We start from the raw sequence: 24016 nt of genomic DNA, 5'->3' as shown, positions 1-24016 counted from the left end.
CATCGTTAAGGTCTGTTGTGCACAGATCATCAGCCGTCTGGAAAGATCATTGGGCTGGAGAACTGTGGCTCTGAACTACATGGATCAAGCAGTCACGACATACATGAGGTTAGATTCGAGGCCATAGATCTGATCGAAGGCAAAGAATACTGCTTGTAGCCTGGTTTCAGAAGAGACCAAATGGGTGTAAGGTGAGGTGTTCAACACTATCACCTTTTCCTTTGAAGGTGGCCATGATCAACGTAATTGGGGACTTTTGCAGCTTAAAATGCCTTTGCTCACTGGTCAAGGTGGCTTAAATCAATTTGTTAATGTAACAAGATTTTTACAAAATCCCATGGGTAAAATATTTTTCTTTGTTTCATATTGCTCACTGGTTCATTTATTTTGTTCACTGTTTAAAATAAAAACCGCATACTTCAATGGTGCAAATTAAATTGTTATTTTAATCATTTTATTTACAGACGAAAAAATTCATCAAAAGTTTCATCCTCACGTCTAAATGATTATGAAAATGATTACAGTACAGATGAAGACAGTATCTATGACACAGATTTTAAACCATCGAGGGAAGGTGATTTGTAGGATCTCATCTAACCTGAAGCTAAACAAAGTGACAAAGGGAAGAGGGGAATTTAATAGGTTAATTAATATATCTTGCAAGAAATGACAATTAACTGTACCAGATGCTACATGTTCCTAATTTTTAGTAACGAGTCTCTCAATGATACTATTTGTCTTGTGAAAGTATCGTTCAATACCTTTTCTGTTGCCTCACTTGTAACGTACTGGGTTTGTGTATTTGGAGCCATTTGAAGAAATAACAGAAGGACATGTTTTCCTGCTCATTCATTTTGAAGAGAATTTAAAATCTATTTTTTAAATAAATTAGCAATTAGATTTTAATGTGTGTGCAGGTTGTAAATACATTTAAACTACAAATATTTCTTTCCTTTAAGTTAAACTGTTACAGTGCCAACAATACCTACGGTTTCTTGGCCAAATTTTGTGTCATTTGGAGAAAACAATCATCTTTAATGTGCCTTTGATCATTTTCATCTCTGCTTTTGTACACCCATCTAACACCCCCCCCCCCCCCCCCCCCCCCCCCCCCCACCCCACCATCTCCACCTATCACTCACCAGGCTTTGTGCTGCCCTATTCCTCAGCTTTCTCCCCCCCACTACAATCAGTCCGAAGATAGTCCCAACCCAAGGCGTTGCCTATCCATGTCCTCCAGAGATGCTGCCTGACTTGCGGAGTTATTCCAGCACTTTGTGTTCATCATTTTTGGTCACTTGCACAACAAAAATAAGTGTATTGGTCGCTGGTTGCACACACACCTGCACACTGTATCACTGGGTACCATCGATTTCTACACTTCACGTTGTGTGCAGAGTCACATCTTGGAGTGTTTGTGTGAACGTGCCTGTGTGTGTGTGATCCTGCTGTGTGTTTCACCACCTACCACTGACAACTTGGGTTAGAATTTGGCCCCAAGTTTAAACACTGTACACACGGCAGCACGGAACCATGTTGGGGGTTGTGGTGCCTGACTTGCTCATCGACCAGGGCTGATATTTTGACAAGGGGCACACCTCAAATTCTGTTGGTCAATTTAAACAACACCCCCCCCCCACCCCCCATAAAAAAACATCTGAATGGAAGGAGGAAATGCTCGTAATCAGAGACATGCCCAAAGATCTTATAGCAAAGCTTTGCTATAGGATCTTTGGACATGCCCCCATCCCATATATAAGGAGGCAGGGTGAAGGGTGGCCAAACAGTCCCGTTTCAGGAGGTGAGCCGGTCGATGAAACTTCTGGTGGACGTTCCGTGCTTCTGCTTTGACTGTTTTTTTTGTGTTAACTTGGCGTTTCCTGAAGTCTGGGAAACCCAGCAGCGGTATGGCTGGCCTGATAAGTGCCTTTGCAACCAGGTTTGTGACCCAGGGCTGGCCCAGTAAACTGACCTACAAAAACTAGGCCCCATTCTCTCCACCTCCACCTTCCCTTGTCCACAGCTCATAATATAGCCGTGCCACCATCCCGATACCCCTGCACCCCATGAACTTCAGTCCCTTCTCCACAGCCTCAGGTTACTGCCACTTGTTCTATAACCCCAGCATCAACAGACCCTCCACCCCAGTCCTCTGTGGATTATTATACTGTTCACCAAGTAGCCAGCCCTGTCAAATGAAGCTGGCTTCTATGAATGTGCCTGTCACGAGTCACAATTGGGTAGCAACAAACTATCTGTTGGAGGAACTCAGTGGATTCGAGCAGCAGCTATGGGTGGAAAGGAATGGTCGATATGTCGGGTTGAGACCTTGCATTAGGACTCGCATGTCACAGGGTTTCGACCCGAAGCGTTGACCACTCCTTCCTTCCCCACAGATGCTGCCCGACCCACTGAGATCCTCCAGCAGATTACTTGTTGCTCCAGATTCCCGCAGTCTCTTGTCTTTAAAGTGTTGTGGCATCGGTAGAAACCTATCTGTCTGAGTGAGCTGGCAACAACACCATCAACTCTCTGCCCTCTGTACCTCGCACATCCCATCAACTCCAACAAGCTGGTGCTTTTGCTTCTGATCCAGATTTAATACTTGTGGGGGTTCTTTTGGTTTGTTACACTGGAGAGGAAAGAATGGACATGTGTAGTATGTAAACTCCTTTCTAACACTTCTTATACTGCTAGCAATGTTTAGCACCCTTCCTTGTAGGATTCCCTTCCCCAGTCTTCCCTTCCTGTCGCAGCTCCCTATTTCCTAGTGTGTTGGACTATTGGACAATCTTCATGTTGAATATCCGAGCCAGCTGTGCCTGGAATAGCTGGCCACTCTTCTCAGGGCCCCATCACTCTGCTTGGGAAATTGGTCTGTTGTTGTATCCATGTGAGTTGGAGGGAGTGTAAACCACTGGCTTCCAGCCTGTCCACTGCTTGCTCTCTATCTCCTTCATTATCAGGGTCATACTATCATGGGTCGACATTTGAGGGATAAGGATGCGACCCCTTTAGTGTTAAACCATGCTTCAGAATGTCATGTGGAGGGGAAAATAATTCAGACAAAATGTAACCGGAGGTCCAAGTGGTAAAGAATTTGATGGCGTCTTCATTTCCTTCCATGTGTAATTAAAATTAATCTCAATCAAAAGTTAGAAGAAATTTGCATTTATTTTCAACAAATATTTTACTTGCGAGGAACACTTAAATTCTGCCTCTACCATTGAATGTTTCTTTATATTGCTATTACATAGATAATATGGCAATATCAAAAATACCACTGTTTGAATATAAAGCTTGACTAGAGGCGACATTATTTGTGCTTTTAATGATAAACCAGTTATTCAAAATAGTTTGGACTTTCAACATTTTATTCAATAAGAAGGTTACACGATATTATTTTAATACTTGCCATTTTGGTTTGGATAACAATGACATTTTATAAATATTGTATAAAAATGTTGCTAAGCTGATTTGTATTACTTATGTAATGTATAATTGATGCTAGATTAAATGCACATTGAGTGACAATCAATAAAGTGCAATATATCTGCCAGCATTTAACATGATTTATTGTAACAGGACTCTGGACATTTGTATTTGGATGTCTTAAATTCCACTACTGCTGAATGTCTTACATCACTACATTTACTAGTTTGCCTTTTGGGCATTAGAATTGTCCACTGTTTTTAAACTCTGAAGCTACCTCCATGCAGAAAAAGCTGTAAGACACCACTTACAATAAATAAAGTTTTAAAATCATTCTTAATCATAGTTTCATTATTCTCATCTTTTCTGCTCCTCCGTATTCCTTGAATAATGTTTGTCGAACACTGTGTTTGCCGAAAGAGCCTCACTCCTGTTCTTTCTAGAATCATTTTGAAAGCGATCTTGGTCACATTTTAACAGTGCAAGTGATATGAATTTTTTCAAATAGTTTTGGGACTGTTTCCGGCATCAAAAAACAACTGGACAAAGATGTTTTGACTTTTGACTATTTTCTATTTCTATTGTATTAACCAGTCTCTTTATACATGGCTCACTAACGTTCAACAATGTATCTTTATTGTTCGCAGATATTAATTTTGTGATCATTTACTATATTCCCTCCAGTACATCTTTGTTTGTGAACATATTCCACAACTGAAAAACTTCCTTTAATCTATCTTCAGAAGATTTTTTTCCCTGAAGATTTGTTCTAAATAAAGTTATTGCAACTCGTTTATCAAGTTGAGGTCATATAAAAGTAATTTGTTTAAAATGAGCCAGTAATTCTAACTGTTAATCAGTTTTCCGTACACCAGGAATAAAGCATTTTCCTTATTTAGCTGAATAAAGTATAAATTATTGTATGAAAATCAGTGTAAAAATTGTTGATTGATACTTGTTAAACTATTTAGTAATATTCCCAATTTGCTCATATCTTGATAAAAAATGTAATGTCATTTGCATTGTAACAGTTTGATGAACTTACTATTGTGGCAGTTAATTGTAGTTGTGGGATTTCTGTAGAAGGGTTTTTCAGTGGCTGTTTCACTACACACAGTTTCACATTTTGCTACTTGTGTATGTTTGCTTTTGCTGCTCTTTACTGAACCACCCATTAGAGGGCAGCAGAGTCCAAGTATTGTGCATCATCCACTTGTTTCTAAAGGGGATATTATACATACTGTATACATATGTGTAGGAAAGAACTGAAATGTTGGTTTAAACCGAAGATAGACACAAAAAGTTGGAGTAACTTAGCAGGACAGGCAGCATCTCTGGGGAGAAGGAATGGGTGACATTTCGGGTCGAGACCCTTCTTCAGACTAGGGTCTCGACCTGAAACGTCACCCATTCCTTCTCTCCAGAGATGCTGCCTGTCTCACTCATACATTTATATGGAGCCTTTCACAAACCCTTTCAGATGTTCTAAGGCACATTTGCCATGGATTTTTTAAATATATCTACCTGAAAGCAGTGTTTTAATGCCGCTAATAATGCAGTAACATTTGATTCGGCAAGAGTCTGGCAAGTGAGGCTTGAACCCAATGTAACCTGAGCAAAAGATGAGCACACTAGAATTATATTGTGTGATACTGTGAATGTAAATATATTATTTGTTTATATATTCAACATTCTCCACACCTGCTTTGGGACCACAGCTCCGGTATCAGAGTTCTACCCAACCCAATGGAATTATTAGATCATAAGTTCATAAGTGATAGGAGCAGAATTAGGCCATTCAGCCCATCAAGTCCACCCCACCATTCAATCATGACTGATCTATCTCTCCCCCATCAAACCCCCGTACTAATCAAGAACCTATCAAAAACCTATCTATCACCGCTTTAAAAATATCCATTGACTTGGCCTCCACAGCCTTTTGTGGCAAAGAATTCCACAGATTCACCACCCACCCAGGGGCTTCACCCTCACTGTTGCCCTACAATTGGTACCAGATTTCCCCCCAAGGTTTCATCCTTCACCTGCTTTAGCCGTTCACATGCTCCAGGTTAACTTCCAAATATCTAAAGATGCCCCGACTCTGGTTACACCACTAAACGGCTACGTATTCCACTCACCTTGACTGACCCAAAGCCACAACCATCCATCCCTTTCCTCCCAGTGTTACTAGCCCATGTGTACACTGGAATTCATTTTGCTTACAGCTGCAACTTTGGGTTGCTCATCAATCAGTTTTAATCATTTAAGATGTTAAACAGTTGGTTGTCTACTTCACTCTTGGCCGAGATGGGCTGGAGAAATGTATCACTTCCTGGATTGTGGCTCCACCCCAGAATTAACCTCAATCTATTTTGCGGCATGTCTGACTGTACTTTCTCAGCTCTTGTATATAATTGTAGAATGTTACAATGAGGAGACCCATCTGATTGAAAACAGATAACAACTGCTTTCAATATCTGGTGTGCAAGGTGGTAATCTCATCTGCCTTTAGTATTGATGGCAATCCTGAATCCAGGGACTTCATGAGAAGCACAATATTGCATTCTCAGTGATACAGTATGTAGGTATTATTTAAATCACAGTATTTGTAGTAAAGTTGCATGCGATGGGGATTGATACATCACGTGGACAGGAGTGGACGAGTGTAAACAAGCATGATACGAGTGTAAACAAGTCACTATACATGTACAATATATATCTTGTAGTTGAGTTTTTGGTGCATTTTGGACCCAAGCCAAATATTTTATTGACTGAAATGTTGAGATGAATTAATCTTGGAAGTAGTCTACGGTTGCTGCTTCCAGCAAGAAAGGGCTGGGTTAAGGTTGTAACACTGACGCCAATCTTGCATCCTGCTCTCTTAATGAGGTTTGGGTTGGATGGTTTAAATTAACAACCACTTTTCATAACAAAGTAAATTAATGCTGAAGCCAATTGTTTTCTGCTGTTTAACTTCTGGATGTGAAGAATGGGAGCGCACGCATTCCACACGATTCACAGCCAACGCCCAGCACCAGATAAACCACATCCTTGTTCTTTATTTATAGCCATTAAAATAATAGGTGCTATCTACAAATGTCATTGTCATATAACCCCTCCCCCCCCACAACATTTGCACATTCCAATCCTTTCCACTCGTCACTTTAATTTCATGTTTCGTGTATTTTGTGTTTTATGACTGTTAGCAGATCAATTTCCCTCCTGGGATAAATAAAGATCTATTGTATTGTATCGTATCCCCCCCCTCCTATATTTTCTGCTTCAGGGAAAACAAACCTGCCTTTCCTCATCAAAATGACACAGAATGCAGGAGTAACTCAACGGGTCAGGCAGCATCTGTGGAGAATGTGGATGGGTGACGTTTCAGATAGCAACCCTTCTTCAGGCTGATGCTACAAGAGGGCGGGACATGGGGTGGCATCTGATAGGTGCATACAGGCAGTCAGGGGTTCGGATTGACATACGACTCGACAAAGGCCAGTGGTGCGAATACAAATGGTGCGGGGAAAGGTAGAGGAGTGGTGAAATGGGAGGTGTGAGTTGGTTAGTTACGTAAAACTGGAAAATTCAATGTTCTTACCATTGGGTTACAAACTACCCAAGAGGAATATGAGGTGCTGTTCCTCCAGTTTGCTGTCACCTCCCTCTTGCAGTGGAAGAGGCCCAGGATAGAATGGACTAGCGGTTTTCACGTGCACCTCCTCTCACCTCAAAATCATGAGGACCCTTTTTCCTCGGGTCGGGGAGTCTCAAACTTAGAGGGCCTAGGTCCAAGATAAGGGAGAAAGATTTAATAGGAACTTGAAGGACAGATTTTTCACACAGGGGGTAGTGGGTATATGAAACAAGCTGCCAGATGAAGTGGTAGAGGTGGTTACAACAGAGAAAAAAGATTGCAGAGACTGACAGAGGAGTCTCGGCAATGAATGCAAGATCTGGTTCTGTGAGTGTCACTATGTTGGGCAGCAGGACCAGTCTACAGATATTGCCAGGTTCATTGGGAACTGGGCTGGGAACAGATTTGCCACATATGTCTGCTTCAGCGATCAACCCTGGCTGGTCTGTCCAGTATGAGTCACTCCAGATGGCATTTACTAGTTGACCACATGGTCCAGAGCAGCGATTCTCAACCTTTTTACCCTTGCAGAAACCTTGAAATGATTTTCATGTCTCGGGGAACCCCTGCATGAAAATTATTATATATCTTTATTAATCTCTTTCTTTCTCCGTCATTAGCTTAAAGTTCATAAGGCAAACATAATATATTTTTCTGATAACTGGTTTAAGCAAATATTAATGTACCTTTTTCTCAAGTTTATTGACAATGCAAAAAAAAAAAAACTGAAATCATACTGCTTGTTCAAAACTGAAGCAAATAAAGGCAAACCGAAGAACTAACTTTGGAGGAGAGAGAAAGAGAGAGAAAACAACACACACAAACTTTTCATAAACTATCAAAAACATACGTAAATAAACTTTTGATAAACTGACAAAAATAAACACAAACATACTTCAATTTTCAAAATTCATATAACATCCCTAAATGATGGGTACAAATGACTAAATAACGTGGGTGAATGAGGGACTGTACCTGCACGACAGGACTGATGGAGACCGTGCGTGCGTCTGTACCCAAGTGATTCACTTGATGATATGCAAATCTGTCACGTAAAGTTCCTGTCCACTGACCGCTAAAGGCCATTTCACATTGGTGATGTCACTAAATATGACGTCACTAAATATGCTAAATAGACGTTGCTAATTATGCTGTACGTGTATCATAAAACTACGAATATGAAATTAAACACAAAAAATAACTTAAATGCATTTACATATGATTAACGGTAGATACAAAATGCTGGAGTAATTCAGCGGGTGAGACAAAAAGTAAATAAATGATAAAAATAATATTTCTCTCGGAACCCCCAGCGACCTCGCACGGAACCCTGATGTTTCGGGGAACCCCGGTTGAGGAACGTTGGCCCAGAGTCACGTGTAGGTCAGACTGGGCATGAACTGCAGGTTTCCACTCCTTAAGGTATCGAGTGGACTAGATGGGTTTCTAGAACAATCTGGTGGTTGTCGTGGGGATCATCAACAAGAGCAGCTGGTGTTTCATTTCCAAACTTCAGATTATTAATTGAATTTTAATTTTGTGGCGTTTGTACATTGGCCTCCGGATTACTGCGCTGATGTACCCAAGCTGCAATCCATGCCCCTCTATCTAAAAGATTGCCGTCTGAAATTGGACATATAAAGATGGACACAGTCTTCTCTACAAGCAGCTGATTTGTTGGAAGGCTGATCACGAAAGGGTTACTGAATGTCGCAGCTTCGGGTGTTACCTATGGCTCCAGCCATCAGCTAAGCAAATGAACAGGAGTGCCCTTTAGGCAGGGCTGTGTGTGTGTTTTGTGTTTCTTCTTTGTGCACGCCTATGATAACATAATCAGCTGAAGGAAGTAGGGAGCGAGAGAGAGAGGCACACACACACAGAACTAAAACTAGGTGTAAACAGTGCATGGACTCTGACACACAGCTGGCAGAATGGTTGGGGTGATTTGGACAAACACCAGCAAATGGTTCCTCTGCGGGCCATTGACGGCACATACCTGGCCCGCACCGGCCCGGCCCTGGTAGAGGTGGAGCAGGCCGGGATACACCCAGGTGAGGTATTTTAATGAGGAAGGGCTGGTCCGGGTAAAATGCAGTTTGACAAGTTGGGCGAGGACTTGTTCCCAGATGTGTCATTTTGGAGTTGTTGCTAGGAGACACACCGATCCACTGTCTTTGCAGACTGGGGCATAAACAAGTGACTTTATGAGCAGACGTTTGCAGGTGTTGTGATGGGACATTGCGGATGGCAAGCTGCCACAGAGTGCTCCTTTAACTTGCCCGTTTAAGTTTTTAGACTCTGATCGAAAGTCCAACTCAAACCCTCGAGGAAAGTGGTGGAAGTTGCAGGGACTGGAAAGAGATTTTGCGAAGGGAAACATATGTTAAGGAGAGTTTCAGCTGCCCTGTGGAAATAATACAAAATCAAGCCTTTGGATAAAATATACTGAGGGAGACAATGCCACAGTTCAAGTCAGCGACAACCTGCACCATCGTAGAGACTCCTGAAACACCCAGGAGGGTAAGCCACTTATGTTAATGCCTTTAACCTGCTGTAATTAAATGTCTAATTGTACTTTAAACCTCGTCAATGTGGTTGGCATGTTGCATGTCTTAACTTCAAGTGGGAGTTGTGTGAATTGCTTTGAAATAATTTCTGTTCCACTTTCTTCGTATCTAAGTGTAGGGGAATGGAGAACCAGAGGACATGAGCTTAAGGTGAGGGTGGGGGATGGGGGTAGATTTAATAGGAACCTGAGGAGTAACTTTTTTACACAAAGGGTGGTGGGTGTATGGAGCGAAGCTGCCGAAGGAGGTAGTTGAGGCAGGTACTATTGCGGCATTTATGAAACATTTAGACAAATACATGGATAGGACAGGTTTGGAGGGGTATGGGCCAAATGCAGGCAGGTGGGACTAGTGTAGATGGGACATGTTTGTCAGTGTGGGCAAGTGGGGCTGAAGAGCCTGTCTCCACTGTATAACTGCGACTCTAAGAATAAACAGGGTGTATGTGTTTTGCAGGCAAATGTTCGAAGAGTGCGGCTCACACTACACGCTGAAGGGAACTCTGCCTCGGCCAAAGATGGAAACAAAAGTAAAGGAGAAACAGAAACGGTGAGTGAAACTTGTGGGTGTCTCTGCAGTGCCGACACCACCAGTCTTAATAACAGAGGCACCTGTTTCTGCTGCGGGCTGAATCCAGGGGTCGCTGGAGGTGAAGTCATGCTGGGAACTGCATACAAGCTGGAGAATATTAACGCAGCAATTAATGTAGGTCAGCAAACACAGTCATGCAAATGATCAGACAGGCAGGGCAACGGTTACGCCAGGGTTGTTGTGAAACCTGCAGTCAGAGGTCTGGACCACTGATCTGGTGACATGTGTCCAAATCACACCCTGGCAGCCGGCGAGGTTCATTTAATAGATACAGTTTGTGGTTAAAAATGCGGAGCCACTAACATTAACCATGAAACTACTGGATTGCAATAAAAACATAGTTTGTTCAATCACGTTCAGGTCCAGCACATCTACTGGTGGTCTTGGCCCACAGATGCCGACCGTTGCTTTTCACTCCCTTCAGCCCACGGGCAGCACAGGTGGACAATGTACACACTGACACAGAATGGCGTGCGGTGATTGTACAGTGTCTCAAGGAAGAAGCACGTTTAGGGCAACACTGAGGGCTGCACAGTTGGAGGGGTTTGTCTTGGTTCAGCTGAGGAAGGGATAGAAGCAGCTGATTACAAAGCAGAGAAACTGCAGTTGCTCAAAATCTCAAACAAAAGCAGCAAACGGTGGAAATACTCAGCGGGTCAGGCGGCATCTGCGGGAAGAGAAACAGACGAGGTTTCAGGGCAAACTGGTTTGTCAGAACTGAACAAAACAGAAAAAATATGTGGTTCCCTGGGCAGGACGAACTCCTAGAGGCAGAAATTTGAAAAGAATCGAGAGAAAGGTACATATTGAGGGCTGCTGGTAGATTAAACTCAGATGGTGACAGAGCTCCCTGTGTTTGGAGGAAACTATATCCGAAAGCTCTGGAATTGGCACCAAAATGTCTGTCCCTATAACTCCTTCTCTTCCTCTAAGATACTCTCACCTCCATCCATGAGTTTCTTTGGTAATTCAACAAGCAAGACCTAACATCCGTCTAACCAGTAATCGTTGAGGTCTGGTCATTCCCAGCTTAAACAGTAACGCTCGTGACCAACAAATGAAGATCTAGCTATAAGGAACAGGTATTTCTTAAGAAAGACCCTATTTCTTAAAGATACCCTTGCATCTCACAACTTGACCAACCATTTTATGCTGTTCTGGTTTAAGGATAAATGTTATCTGATTCCAGTGATACTTTCATTGTTAAATTTGTGAAAGAGAAAAAGTGAAAGAAAAACAGTAACTTTGGAGGGAATGGATAGATGCACTCGAGCTATTGCCCATTTCCCTGCAAGGATGTGGCCTGATCCTCTGGGTTTCTCCAGCATTTGTTCTTTACTGAAGATTCCTGCGTCTGCAGTTTCTTGCGTCTCCAAAGAGAAAATGTTGTCGTGCCGTCGGCAGGAGATAGTTCAGGAACTGAACCTTAAGGGCCTGTCCACTTGCGCGCCTTTTTCGGCGACTGCTGGCACCCGTCATAGGTCGCCGAAAAGTTTCAACATGTTGAAAATTCAGTGGCGACCAGAAAGACGCTACGACTCTTTTGTGACTAGGAGACTCCTCATGCCAATACAGGTGACAAGTCGCGCGTGGGGTGAAGCCTGTATGGTCGTGAGTACTCGCCCAAAGAGTCGTACCTTGTTCTGGTCGCCGGTGGATTTTCAACATGTTGAAAATTTTCGGTGATCTGTAATAACCTATGACGGGTGCCGGCAGTCGCCGAAAAGGGGACATATGTGGGACAGGCCCTTTAGACTGTCAGACACTGCTGCCTGAAACCAGAGGCAAAACCATCAAAGTATCAGCAGAATTGTACTTTCCAAAGTTTACTAGTTCTCTAGTTTATTTGTCACAAGATGTGACTGTGGGTAAACAAATTAGTAATCAAAGTGTCAACTTCCTTCAAATCCCACATGTAATAGACAGGAGGCCATTGGTGGCAGGAAGTCATGTGTGAATCTGTGTTGCAGACCCTAATGTAGTTCTTGTGTTTGAATGGTTTGATCTTGAAGGTTTGAATTTAGCGACAAAATATAAAAATGACATGAACAAACCGTTTACAACCCACCTTGAGGCCTTTGCTGTGGATGTTGTCTATATTGACTTTAGCAAAAGTATGGTAGGTTGGTCCAGAAGGTGAGGTCACATGGATCCAGGGTGAGGTAGTCGATTGTATGCAAAATTAGCTTGAAGGTAGGGGGTAGTGAGGCATTGTGGAGACCTTACTTATTCAAACTGGCCTGCAGTAAGTGGTGGTTACACAAAAAAGCTGGAGAAACTCAGCGGGTGCAGCAGCATCTATGGAGCTGTGGAGTTCTTGTCCCCACCCACACCTCATATTCCGTTGGGGAGTCTGCACCCCGGGGGCATGAACATCGAATTCTCCCAATTTTGTTAGCCCTTGCTGTCTCCTCCCCTTCCTCAGCCCCCCTGCTGTCTCCTCCCATCCCCCAGCCTTCTGGCTACTCCTCCTTTTCCCTTTCTTGTCCCCACCCACCCTTAAACACTGCAGTAAGTGGTATTCCACAGAGATCAGTGCTTGGTCCACAGCTGTTTGTTATTAACAGTTTGGATGAGAATGCAGATGGCATGTTTAGTAAGTTAGTGAATGATTATAAAACAGGTGAGACAGTGGATTGTGAAGAAGGTTATCTAAAATTACAATGGGTTTATAATCAACTGGGCCAATGGGCCAGGGAGTGAGAGGTGGAGTGCAATTCTTATAAATGCCAGGTGTTGTATTTAGGTGGGCCAACCCAGGTCCTGATGCTCAGATGACTGTCCCATGCAGTGCTTAGTTTTGACAACAAATGCAGCCCAGTAGTTCTTTAAGTCTACACATACCTTTAAAGCCACATATCCACATCCTAACATTGGTCCCCTTTTTCCACCACCATAACATTGCCTGACTGTGTTCTTGCCACCACTCAGCTGTTTTGGAAACCTTTTCAATAACTTTGTTAGCCCCTTTGATTAATGCATTGGCATGTTTTGAGATGCTATGTAAATAGAAGTTGGTGGGGTGCAGGGGTAGAGTAGCTGCCTCACAGCGCTAGAGACCCAGGGTCAATCCTGACTACGGGTGCAGTCTGTACGGAGTTTGTACTTTCTCCCTGTTACTGCGTGGGTTTTCCTCCGGGTGCTCCGGTTTGCTCCCACATTCCAAAGAGGTGCAGCTTTGTAGGTTAATTGGCTTCTGTAAAAGTGTCCCTAGTGTGTAGGATGGAACTAGTGTATGGGTGATCGCTGGTGGAAGCGGACTCGGTGGGCTGAAGGGCCTGTTTCCACGCTGTAACTCTAATCTAAACTAAACGTTATTCAGTTTCCAAAGCATTATTATGGTGTTTACATCAAGCTTTGATCAATTGACTTGCAGTGGGAAAGGTGTAAGAATCCATTGATTAGGCCAAGCACATCCACCATTGTTGGACTGTGAGTAATTGTTTTGATGAGAGATTTGGTGCTGGTAGCAATAATATCAATGTTTACTGTCAATTCTTGGTATTGGTGGTGACTGGATTGAGGTAGTGTATGCCCCGTGATCTCAGTTTCCACGGATAAACCTGACGTGGGGCTCGAACAGATCTCCGAAGTTCTGGGTGAGGAAGGGAGGTTTGATGATGGCCTCAAGCTTCTTCAAAGCATTACCAATCACTGGTGAGGCTGGCTGGTTGGCTGGCACAGTGGCACAGTGGCACAGCTCCCAGTTCCCAGTGACCCGGGTTTAATCTTGATCTCCCTCACTGTCTGTGTAGAATGTGTATGTTCACCCTGCCACTGTGACATTCCCCTTTTGTTTACGTCCACATTCTAAAGGTTTTGTGTGTTATCCGAGTCGATGTGCGTGTGATGCTGCTGTCTGCGAGATTTTCATTGTACCCGCATCTCACTGTACTTGTGCACACGTGACAATAAATACTTGACTACATACCAGGACTGAGCTGAAGTGGCGGAGACGTATACAAGGACAATGTAAAAACGGTATATAGACAAGCTCGTGGGTCAGCTGTACATAGAAGGTGGTAAATTAATAAATTAAAGAGGTGGAAAAAAAAACAGATCCCAAACCAATGAGGAGAGAAATATGTGATAAACTCCTTTAGTAAATGTTAATTCATAAGGTCAAAGTGATAGGGGCAGAATTGGGCCATTCGGCCCATCACGTCTATGCCATTCAATCATGGCAGATCTATCTCTCCTAACCCCATTCTCCTGCCTTCTCCACGTAACTCCTGACACCCGTACTAATCAAGAATCTATCTATCTCTGCTTTAAAACTATCCATTGACTTGGCCTCCACAGCCTTCTGTGGGAAAGAATTGCACAGTTACACCACTAAAGACATTGCTTCTCATCTCCTTGCTTAAGGAACATCCTTTAATTCTGAGGCTATGACCTCTAGTCCTAGACTCTCCCACCCAGTGGAACATTAGTTTCAGAAACAAATTCTTGAGGCTCTAATCCTTGGAGCTGTGGAGCCAGAGTCATCGAGTGTATTCAAGGGTGACGTGTATGTATTTTACGAGAGTGTCGAGACTTACTGAGATTGGGTAACAAGGTGAAGTTGAGGCCAGTGGTCAGGTCAGCCATGGTCTTACTGAAAGAGTCAAGAGTCAAGGGAGTTTTATTGTCATGTGTCCCAGATAGGACAATGACATTCTTGCTTTCAACTCCAATCAACTCCAGGGGCAACGTGCCCTATTTGGGCTCTTACTTCCCATGTGACTGATACCCCCATGTTTGTCCACATTAAGAGTAAAGTTAATAGATGTACAGCACTGGGGATGAAGATGGAGTTAAAGGCAGAGAGGTTCCATGCACTGAAATCCACATCAATATTAACAAGTAGCTGGACATTCCCTTATTCATTTTTCATTAAGATAGTGGCACCCATTTAACAAAAGGAAGAGCCTGCCTTTTGTATTGAGCTGCCTTGCCTTTTGTATCTGCTTTTGCTTTGGTACATTGAGGCAGGTGCGATGAGGCGTATACAATACCACAACATTAAATACCATCCAGAAACGCAGTTTCAAAGTCCACATTGCAATCCTTGTGTAATGATCTGATTCACGCACACAATACAAACTGCACCCAAAATGATGCAAGTATTTTAATGTGCTTTCCACCGTCACTCTCTTGCATATGTACATATATAATGTTTGGGCCTCTGGCAGTGACTTCTCCTTTATCTCTTCTAAAAGGAATCGACTTTAAAAGTATTGGAGAGCGTATGGCGCAGTTTAATTAATGCACTGAAAATGATTCTCACAAAATCTAAGCACGTTATTCGGTGTCTTGTGCATCATCTATGACTAATATTTGAATGATTTGAAAATGATTATTGAAGAAATCCACAATGTTGGTTTAATTATATCGAGTTACATTCGCTGTTGTGTTTTTGTTTTTAAATGAATTGTATGCCTTTGGTATCAATGCCCTGAAAGAATAAACTTATATTTCAGGTAGATAAAAATGCTGGAGAAACTCAGCGGGTGCAGCAGCATCTATGGAGCGAAGGAAATAGGCAACGTTTCGTCCCGAAACGTTGCCTATTTCCTTCGCTCCATAGATGCTGCTGCTCCCGCTGAGTTTCTCCAGCATTTTTGTCTGCCTTCGATTTTCCAGCATCTGCAGTTCCTTCTTAAAAACGTATATTTCAGTGTATTCTCAAAACTCCCAACACATTGGAGTTAATCGAGACTTCAGATTCAGATTCAATTTTAATTGTCATTGTCAGTGTACAGTACAGAGACAACGAAATGCACTTACCACATCGATTAGAGCGGTGAAATCGTTAGTTAGTGGGTTGGTCTTGCTGATAGTGTGCAGTCGTTACTCTAACACTGTGTACGTGAGTTTCACTGAACTTGCCCAACTGGGTCATAAAACTCCGCAGTGCAAGTCCTCAAGCAATGTCGATTGGAAACATTTCAACCCTCCAACCAAGCAACCACCAGTCATTTTCTCTTAAGTTTGGGATGATAATCGCGGGACATGCTTTAAAATATCCGATGGTTTTTCTGACAAAGAATGCCTGTTTAGATGAGGAGTTTCCATTCTCCATCTGATCAAGAGCATGAGCAGGAGGTCTGTTTCTGGGGCTCTCTGGGTCTGGGATAGCCACGTCTCAAAGTGCTGCCATTTCACTCCGGGCAGCTTCCTCTTTTAACTCTGGAGAAGACGATGAATGGGGGCTCTATGAAGGAACTGCAGATGCTGGAAAATCGAAGGTAGACAAAAATGCTGGAGAAACTCAGCGGGTGCAGCAGCGTCTATGGAGCGAAAGAAATAGGCAACGTTTCGGGCCGAAACCCTTCTTCAGACTGGAGGCTGTACTTTTCAAAGATGACCAGCCCTCGCTAGACACGATGGCCACTCAAATAAAACCTCCCAGTTCGTGCACAGGTTTGATACTGAAAACCATCCATCGTATTCTGTGCTGTACCTCAGCAAGGATGTCAGTAGAGGGGGGGAAGATGTTTACAAATAGGGAGTTACTATCTCATACAGTGTGTATCGATGGGCCTGTGGTGGTATTAAGGTGCCCCTCCATTTGTCATGGCATCTGCTGCACAGAGACAGGCCCTTCTGCCCACTCTGTACGGACTGTCCAACTCCCATTTACACTAAACCTACACTAATCTCATTTTATTCTCCTCAAGTCCCATTAATGCCCGAGATTCTACGCCTCTATAACCTACCAACTAGCTCATATTTGGGATGTGGGAGAAAACTGGGGAACCCAGAGAAAACGCAACTGGCCACGGGAAGAACGAGCAGACTCCACACAGACAGCACCAGAGGAGAGAATCAAGCCCGAGTCACTGCAGCTTATAGGCAGCAACTCCACTCGCTGCGCCACTGTGCTGTATTTTTTGTAGCATTCTCGTCAGTTGCAGTATACTCATTTTGACTCATTTTTTATCTCTTAATTGGCAAACTCTGCCTCCTGAATATTTGTTTTATTCTGCTATGCGATCAGTATTAAAAACATGAAGGCAAAGCGTCTGTAGCTGCCTCCGTGGAACGCACCTTCCCTGAGTGCTGGAAAGACCATTCTCGGTACTAACCCTGCAGAACTCTGCTGATGAAAATAAGTAGCCAAAAACATTCAAGCCTAATGAATAGAGAGGTTTCTGTGGACAAGGTGAAACCTGGAGCTTTGCCAGAGTATCTGTTGAAGTCTGCAGGCTCCTGTTTGTAGGCAAGCACAGATGTACACTTGAGTGGGTTTGGTGAGTGACATTGAGATGCCTGAGACTGTAAGCTGCTAACAGCAGAGCAAACACAGCCTTCTCCACACAGGAGATTGTGCTGAAAAATTGGGGCATCACATCCTCCACATGGGCAAGGGAAAACGAACAAATCAATCACCAACCTCAGGTGGATTGTCCTGTCATTTACAACGTGTGCACAGCAAGCTCAGATAGGCCAGGTGGAGCAGTGGCAAGCAAGATCCTGCTTGAATCAATATCCGAGTCCCTCTGCTCTCTGCATTAAAGTGTCAGCATAATAACGTCATCAAGTCATAGTAGCTGACTCAAATTTAGCTGGTGGGACAAAATCATTTTTACTTAAAGTACATAAAAAATATACTATTGTTAAATCAATGTATTCTACGTACACAAAATTGCTGGAGATACTCAGCGGGTGCAGCAGCATAGAAACATAGAAATTAGGTGCAAGAGTAGGCCATTCGGCCCTTCGAGCCTGCACCGCCATTCAATATGATCATGGCTGATCATCCAACTCAGTATCCCGTACCTGCCTTCTCTCCATACCCTCTGATCCCCTTAGCCACAAGGGCCACATCTAACTCCCTCTTAAATACAGCCAATGAACTTGCCTCAACTACCCTCTGTGGCAGAGAGTTCCAGAGATTCACCACTCTCTGTGTGAAAAAAGTTCTCCTCATCTCGGTTTTAAAGGATTTCCCCCTTATCCTTAAGCTGTGACCCCTTGTCCTGGACTTCCCCAACATCGGGAACAATCTTCCTGCATCTAGCCTGTAAACCCCTTAAGAATTTTGTAAGTTTCTATAAGATCCCCTCTCAATCTCCTAAATTCTAGAGAGTATAAACCAAGTCTATCCAGTCTTTCTTCATAAGACAGTCCTGACATCTATGGAGCGAAGGAAATAGGCAACGTTTCGGGCCGAAACCCTTCTTCAGATGTATTCTATGTACTGTGGCAACATTCCTTATGGTGAAATTTTTTTTTTATTGGAATGCAAATTAATCAGAAATCAGAAATGATTTCTTGACACCTCCAGAGCAGTGCCAGTGGCAAAGAACAAACGTTTTGCAAGATTGAGGATATTGAGCTGAGTGAAGGGGAGAGTTAATAACATGTTAGTCTAAAAACTTCACATAACTGAAGTAAAGTTGATTGTCCAAAACACATGAAGATGTGTGGGAGGTTCTGCATGATATAAGCGAGCACCAGATGGAGAGGGGGAGTTAAAGAGGTTTTAGACTTGTAGTGTGTTTAAGAAGGAACTGCAGATGCTGGAAAATCGAGGGGACACAAAAATGCTGGAGAAACTCAGCGGGTGCAGCAGCATCTATGGAGCGAAGGAGATAGGCAACGTTTCGTCCCGAAACGTTGCCTATCTCCTTCGCTCCATAGATGCTGCTGCACCCGCTGAGTTTCTCCAGCATTTTTGTGTACCTTAGACTTGTAATGTGTTTCTTTGCTGTCTAATGATTGGGGTGTCAGTGACATGGAACCATTGGCTTAACACCATCTCCACCTGAGTGGGAGAAGGTATTGAGAGAAAGGAAGAGCCAGGAAGTTAAAGTCTGGCTCAGGACATTGCTCAAGGGAAGGCTACTGCATCTTGGACGGGGAAACTGAATCGTTTATTGTCACGTGTACCAAGGGACAAGTGAAAAGATTTTGTTTTTATGCAATCCAGTCAAAGAAATGGCGATACGCGGATACAATCAAGCTGTCCACAGTGCACAGATAAAGGATAAAAGTTACAACATTTAGTGCAGGATATAACTATGAAGTCCAATAAAGTCCGAATAAAGATTGTTTAAAGGTCTCCAGTGAGGTAGATGGGAGGTCAGGGCTGAAGTTTAGCTATTGAGAGGACCTTTCAGTTGCTTGATAACAACTGGGAAGAAACTGTTCCAGAACCTGGACCAAAAATCGGTTTAAGTTAAAAGGAGATCGGGATTCATGGAGCAAACTACTTCAAGTAAATGTACACAACTGACCAAACATCTCCATAACAATGGCACAGTGGTAGAGCTACTACTTTACAGCGCCAGAGACCCGGGTTTGACCCTGGTGCTTGTCTGTATGGAATTTGTACATTCTCCCCGTGAACTGCGTGCATTTTCTCTGGGATCTTCAGTTTTCACCCACACTCTAAAGACGTACAGGTTTGTAGGTTAATTGGCTTGGTGTAAATGTAAATTGGCCCTAGTGTGTGTAGGATCGTGTTAGTGTGCGGGGATCGCTGGTCGGTGCGGGCTCGGTGGGCCAAAGAGGCCTGTGTCTGCTCTGTTTCTCTTAACTAAACTAAGCTAAATGCTGGCAAGTGGGATTTGTATAGATAAACATCAGTCTATGTAGCAATCCATGGTCTAGTGGTCCAGTTTTCATGACCATTTTAGCGATAAATATTCTCATCAATGAATGAATGATGGTTCTGTAATTCCACATCTCCACAAAAGTTAGCACACAAAATCCGAAACAAAAGCAGGTACCTGAAGCAGTGAGGGAGTAACTCTACCGCCAGCACCACCCTCACTCGTGAGCATACAGGCGTGTATTACCACTGCCCCACCCAATGGAATCAGGCCAACAGAATGTGTAAGAGAGAATTACCTGCAGTCATAGCTGATTTATTATTGTCACGTGTACTGAGATGTAATTTGAGTCAAATTATACTATACATGAGTGCAATCAAACAGGTAGTGCAAAGAGAAAATTTCCAGAGTGCAGACTACAGTGTTACAGTTGCAGAGAAACTGCAAGTAAAAAAGTACAATGTCTATAGTGAGGTAGGTTGGGAGATCAGGACCACAACCTAACATGAGAGGACAGTTCAGTAGGTTCAGTAGATAACAGCAGGAATATGTTGAGAGAATGGAGCGGCTGGGCTTGTACACTCTGGATTTTAGAAGGATGAGTGGGAATCTTATTGAAACATGTAAGATTATGAAGGGTTTGCACATACTAGAGGCAGGAAACATGTTCCCGATGTTGGGGGTGTCCAGAACCAGGGGCCACAGTTTAAGAGGTAAGCTATTTAGAACGGAGACGAGGAAACACTTTTTCTCACAGAGAGTTGTGAGTCTGTGGAATTCTCGGCCTCAGAGGGCGGTGGGGGCAGGTTCTCTGGATACTTTCAAGAGAGAGCTAGATAGGGCTCTTAAAGATAGCGGAGTCAGGGGATATGGGGAGAAGGCAGGAACGGGGTACTGATTGGGGATGATCAGCTATGATCACAATGAATGGCGGTGCTGGCTCGAAGGGCCGAATGGCCTCCTCCTGCACCTATTGTCTATTGTCTATTGAAAGAAGGTGTTCCTGAATCTGGTGGTACTTGCTTTCAAGCTTTTGTAACTTTTAAGTCCCTGGAAAATATGTGCTGCTTGCCATTTGTCAGGAGGTGTGTGTGTCTATAAAGACAGCAGTGATGAAGAAAGTAACTGTGCCTTCAGTCTGCCAGAGCAACCTCTGGACCATTAACAATGAGGCTGTTTACAGATCAACATCTCTAATCTGGCGCAACAGGTAGAGCTGCTGCCACATGTTGCCAGAGACCAAGGTTCAATCCCGACCTATACATTCTCCCTGTAACAGTGTGTTTTCCTCCCACACCTCAAATTTGTGCGGGTTTTTAGACTAATTAGCCTCCGTAAATTTGCTCCCAGCGTACAGGGTATGGATGAAAAAGTGGGGTAACACAGATCTAGTGTGAATGGATGATCAATGGATAGTGTGGACATGATGGGCCAAAGGGCCTGTTGCCCTGCTGTGTCTCTAAAATAACTCAAACACAGTGGCAGTGTCTCCCTGCGCTTCTGAGAACTGGATTCCCTACAGCAGGCATCTCAAGGCAATGGAAAAGTATCAGTAACCCTCTCTCTGTATAAACCTCCCCGTACACTGGGAGAATAAGCAAAGCTGTGTCAGCGTCTTCTCCCAGGCCAATGTTCCCAGCACTGAAGCCCAGGTTAACCTGCTGCATTGCGCAAGTCACTTTGTTTACCATGTTGCCACCGACTCCCAGGAACCTCTGCCCCATGACTGCTCAACGTGGAGAAGGAGTATTAAAACTTTTATTGGGAACCCGAGGTTATTGTTTGGGAACACACAGAAGCCCAGTGTAAATGGCTAAAGGGGCATCACATCGCCAACTACTGATCAGCTGCCTTCTTAGACGTCTGTGGATGAGTCTGTAATTCCCACACTGGCCACAGATCCCACTGAACCAGAGTGAACGCAAGTCATCCATCCCAAGAGACTGCCCAGTACAAGACTCATTTCATAATCACATTCTGAATCGCCTTCGCATTGTGTGCCCCGTGGTTTCTATCAGTAGCGCCAATAAGTTGCAGTAATCTTGCGTCAGTTCTTGCGTCAACAAGATGATCCTCATAATGGCGTCTGTTGCAAAAAGATCAGATATTTGAATGCAGTTTGAATGCAGAATGCAGGGAGCAGGTGGACAGACTTGGATTGTTCTCTCTAGAACATTGGAGGCTACAGGGAGACCAGATAAACGTATATAAAATTATGACAGCTATAGATAGGGTAGACATTCAGAACCTTTTACATAGGATGGAAAAAATCAAATACTAGAGGGCATGACTTTAAGGTGAGGTGAGGGCCAAGGATGGATGGTGGTTGAGGCAGATACAACAGTATGATTGTGGCAATAAAGACACTTTTGGACAGGGATATGGATATGCAGGAAAATGGAGGAATATGGATTATGTGCAGGCAGATCAGGGTTGGTCTTGGCTTAATGTTTGGCACAGACATTGTCCGTGTCCTTGCACTGTATTCTTCTATGGTCTATTAATCTCACTGATGTTCCTTCAAAGGTCACCTAATGCAACAAAGAATGTAGTTTTAGTCTGCCCCATTACGGGTTGAAATATTTTCAGCACATATACATACCTTAAAATTAATCAGCATGTGGATTCAGAAACACCTTTATGTAATTGAAAAACTCATTAAACAGGAAATGTAAAACATTTAAAACATTTCTACAGCGATACTAAAGAAGCTAAACAAATACTTGGGCATTTACACATCAAATACAGGTTTGGTTTAGTTCATTATTGTCACGTGTACAGTACAGTGAAAAGCTTTTGTTTGTGTGCTATTGATGAGGCTACCATGGTACTGGTGGAATCTTCAGACTTGGGGCCTGAGGAAAAGGGAATTGGTTGCTGAATAGTGCCCTGTTTATATATCATGAGTCCCTAGTCTTCCCCAGCATTGCTGCCTTGGGCAATGTAACAGGACCCCACTACTCCCGGAGTTAAGCTGCATGTAGTGGCGGAAAACCCGGGGGGGCCAGAGGGGACACGTTCCCCCCCCCCCCATGTTTTGAGAGGTGGGCGACATCCCCGCCAGGTTAACCTGCCTGGGCTTGCGGGAAATATGGCCAGCGCGGAGAAGCAGCGCTGGTATCCCGTCAGTCCAGACATGGCTGTAGTTAACCCGGTGAGACAGGCACAGTTGAGCTGCATTTAGCGCTGGATTGAGCCTCCGAAGCCCCGCGCACGCGCGTGTGTGTGAGTGTGCGCATGCGCGCGCGGCAGCCAAAAAATCGTGTCCCCCGTCCCCTCCATGTTTTGATAGTGAGTACCGCTCTTGGTGGTAAGATTGGGCAGATGAAGGGAGGAACACGGTCACAGTGGAATGGGCCCATTGCCATCAGCCCCACACCCTCTCACCCCCAATGCAAGAACCCCTCAGTACTCTCCTCATCCCCCATAGTCTACAATCCCATCCTCTCACCCACAACCCCCACACCCCATGATGGTATGTGTTGAAACCTGAATGTCAGTGGACCAGATAATAAAACACTGAACGATTCTTACATTCTATTTTTAACAGCTGAAAATATGTGGACCAGCAAGTTGTCTGGCAGTTTCCATTGCGTTGGTTCTGGACCAACAGAGAGTGCAATAATTATAAATTGTCAGCACACGGACTTTGCTTACTCAACGCAGCCACAGTTACCCGAACCCAGCTGGTTAAACCTGATTACCTTGAAACAACGTCAGAAATTAAAATTAATTTATTTTCTCCCTTTCCCTGTTTTGAAGAAGAACCTGGGATGTGAAATGTTTACCCTTGTTTCTCTTTCTCTCTCTCCACGGACGCTGCCTGTTTCTGACATTTATTTCTTTATTCCACCATTTCCAATGCAGACAGCATGGCAGGCGCCCACTTACATGATCAACCAGCACAAAAACTCTTTTCATTGACTTACAGCCAAAGTCTACGTACACAAGGAGACACACGAGACCACAGATGATGGAACCTCGAGGAAAAAAACAAACTGCCGGGGAAAATCAGTGGGTCAGGCAGCATCTGAGAATGGAAATGGAAATTACATTTCAGACCACGAACCTTCTTCAGGCGTGTGGAGTAGAGGAGAGAGAGCTGGTAGAAAGATGCGAGGGGAAGGGGTGGGAAAAGATGTGGCGGATCAGGAAGAGTTAATTGGCAGATGAGAGAAGAGTGCAGATAGAAAAACGCTGGAGGCGGAGAAGGCAAAAGGGTGCAGGTGTTGGACTCTAGATCTGGA

The 24016-nt window shown here is 43.8% G+C and overlaps 2 protein-coding genes across 4 annotated transcripts in view; both read left to right on the top strand.

Moving 5' to 3' along the window:
- cgnl1 (cingulin-like 1) overlaps positions 1–3772 on the top strand; it is a 126630-nt gene extending 122858 nt beyond the window's left edge. For all 3 annotated transcript variants that reach the window (XM_055661227.1, XM_055661228.1, XM_055661225.1), the window contains exon 19: positions 465–3772. In XM_055661227.1, the coding sequence (XP_055517202.1) occupies positions 465–585 (121 nt within the window). In that variant the 3' untranslated portion in view covers positions 586–3772. The remainder of the gene's footprint in view (positions 1–464) is intronic.
- Positions 3773–8856: 5084 nt separating this feature from the next.
- The window catches only part of LOC129712642 (myocardial zonula adherens protein-like), a 48943-nt gene continuing 33783 nt past the window's right edge, over positions 8857–24016 (top strand). Inside the window, exons 1-2 of the mRNA XM_055661223.1 lie at positions 8857–9589; positions 10093–10185. Of these exons, the coding sequence (XP_055517198.1) occupies positions 9527–9589; positions 10093–10185 (156 nt within the window). The 5' untranslated portion in view covers positions 8857–9526. The remainder of the gene's footprint in view (positions 9590–10092; positions 10186–24016) is intronic.

The sequence above is a fragment of the Leucoraja erinacea genome, chromosome 33 (assembly GCF_028641065.1).
Source record: "Leucoraja erinacea ecotype New England chromosome 33, Leri_hhj_1, whole genome shotgun sequence".
NCBI lineage: Eukaryota > Metazoa > Chordata > Chondrichthyes > Rajiformes > Rajidae > Leucoraja > Leucoraja erinaceus.
The sequence above is the reverse complement of the archived record's forward strand: the minus strand, read 5'-3'. Positions and strand labels throughout refer to the sequence as shown.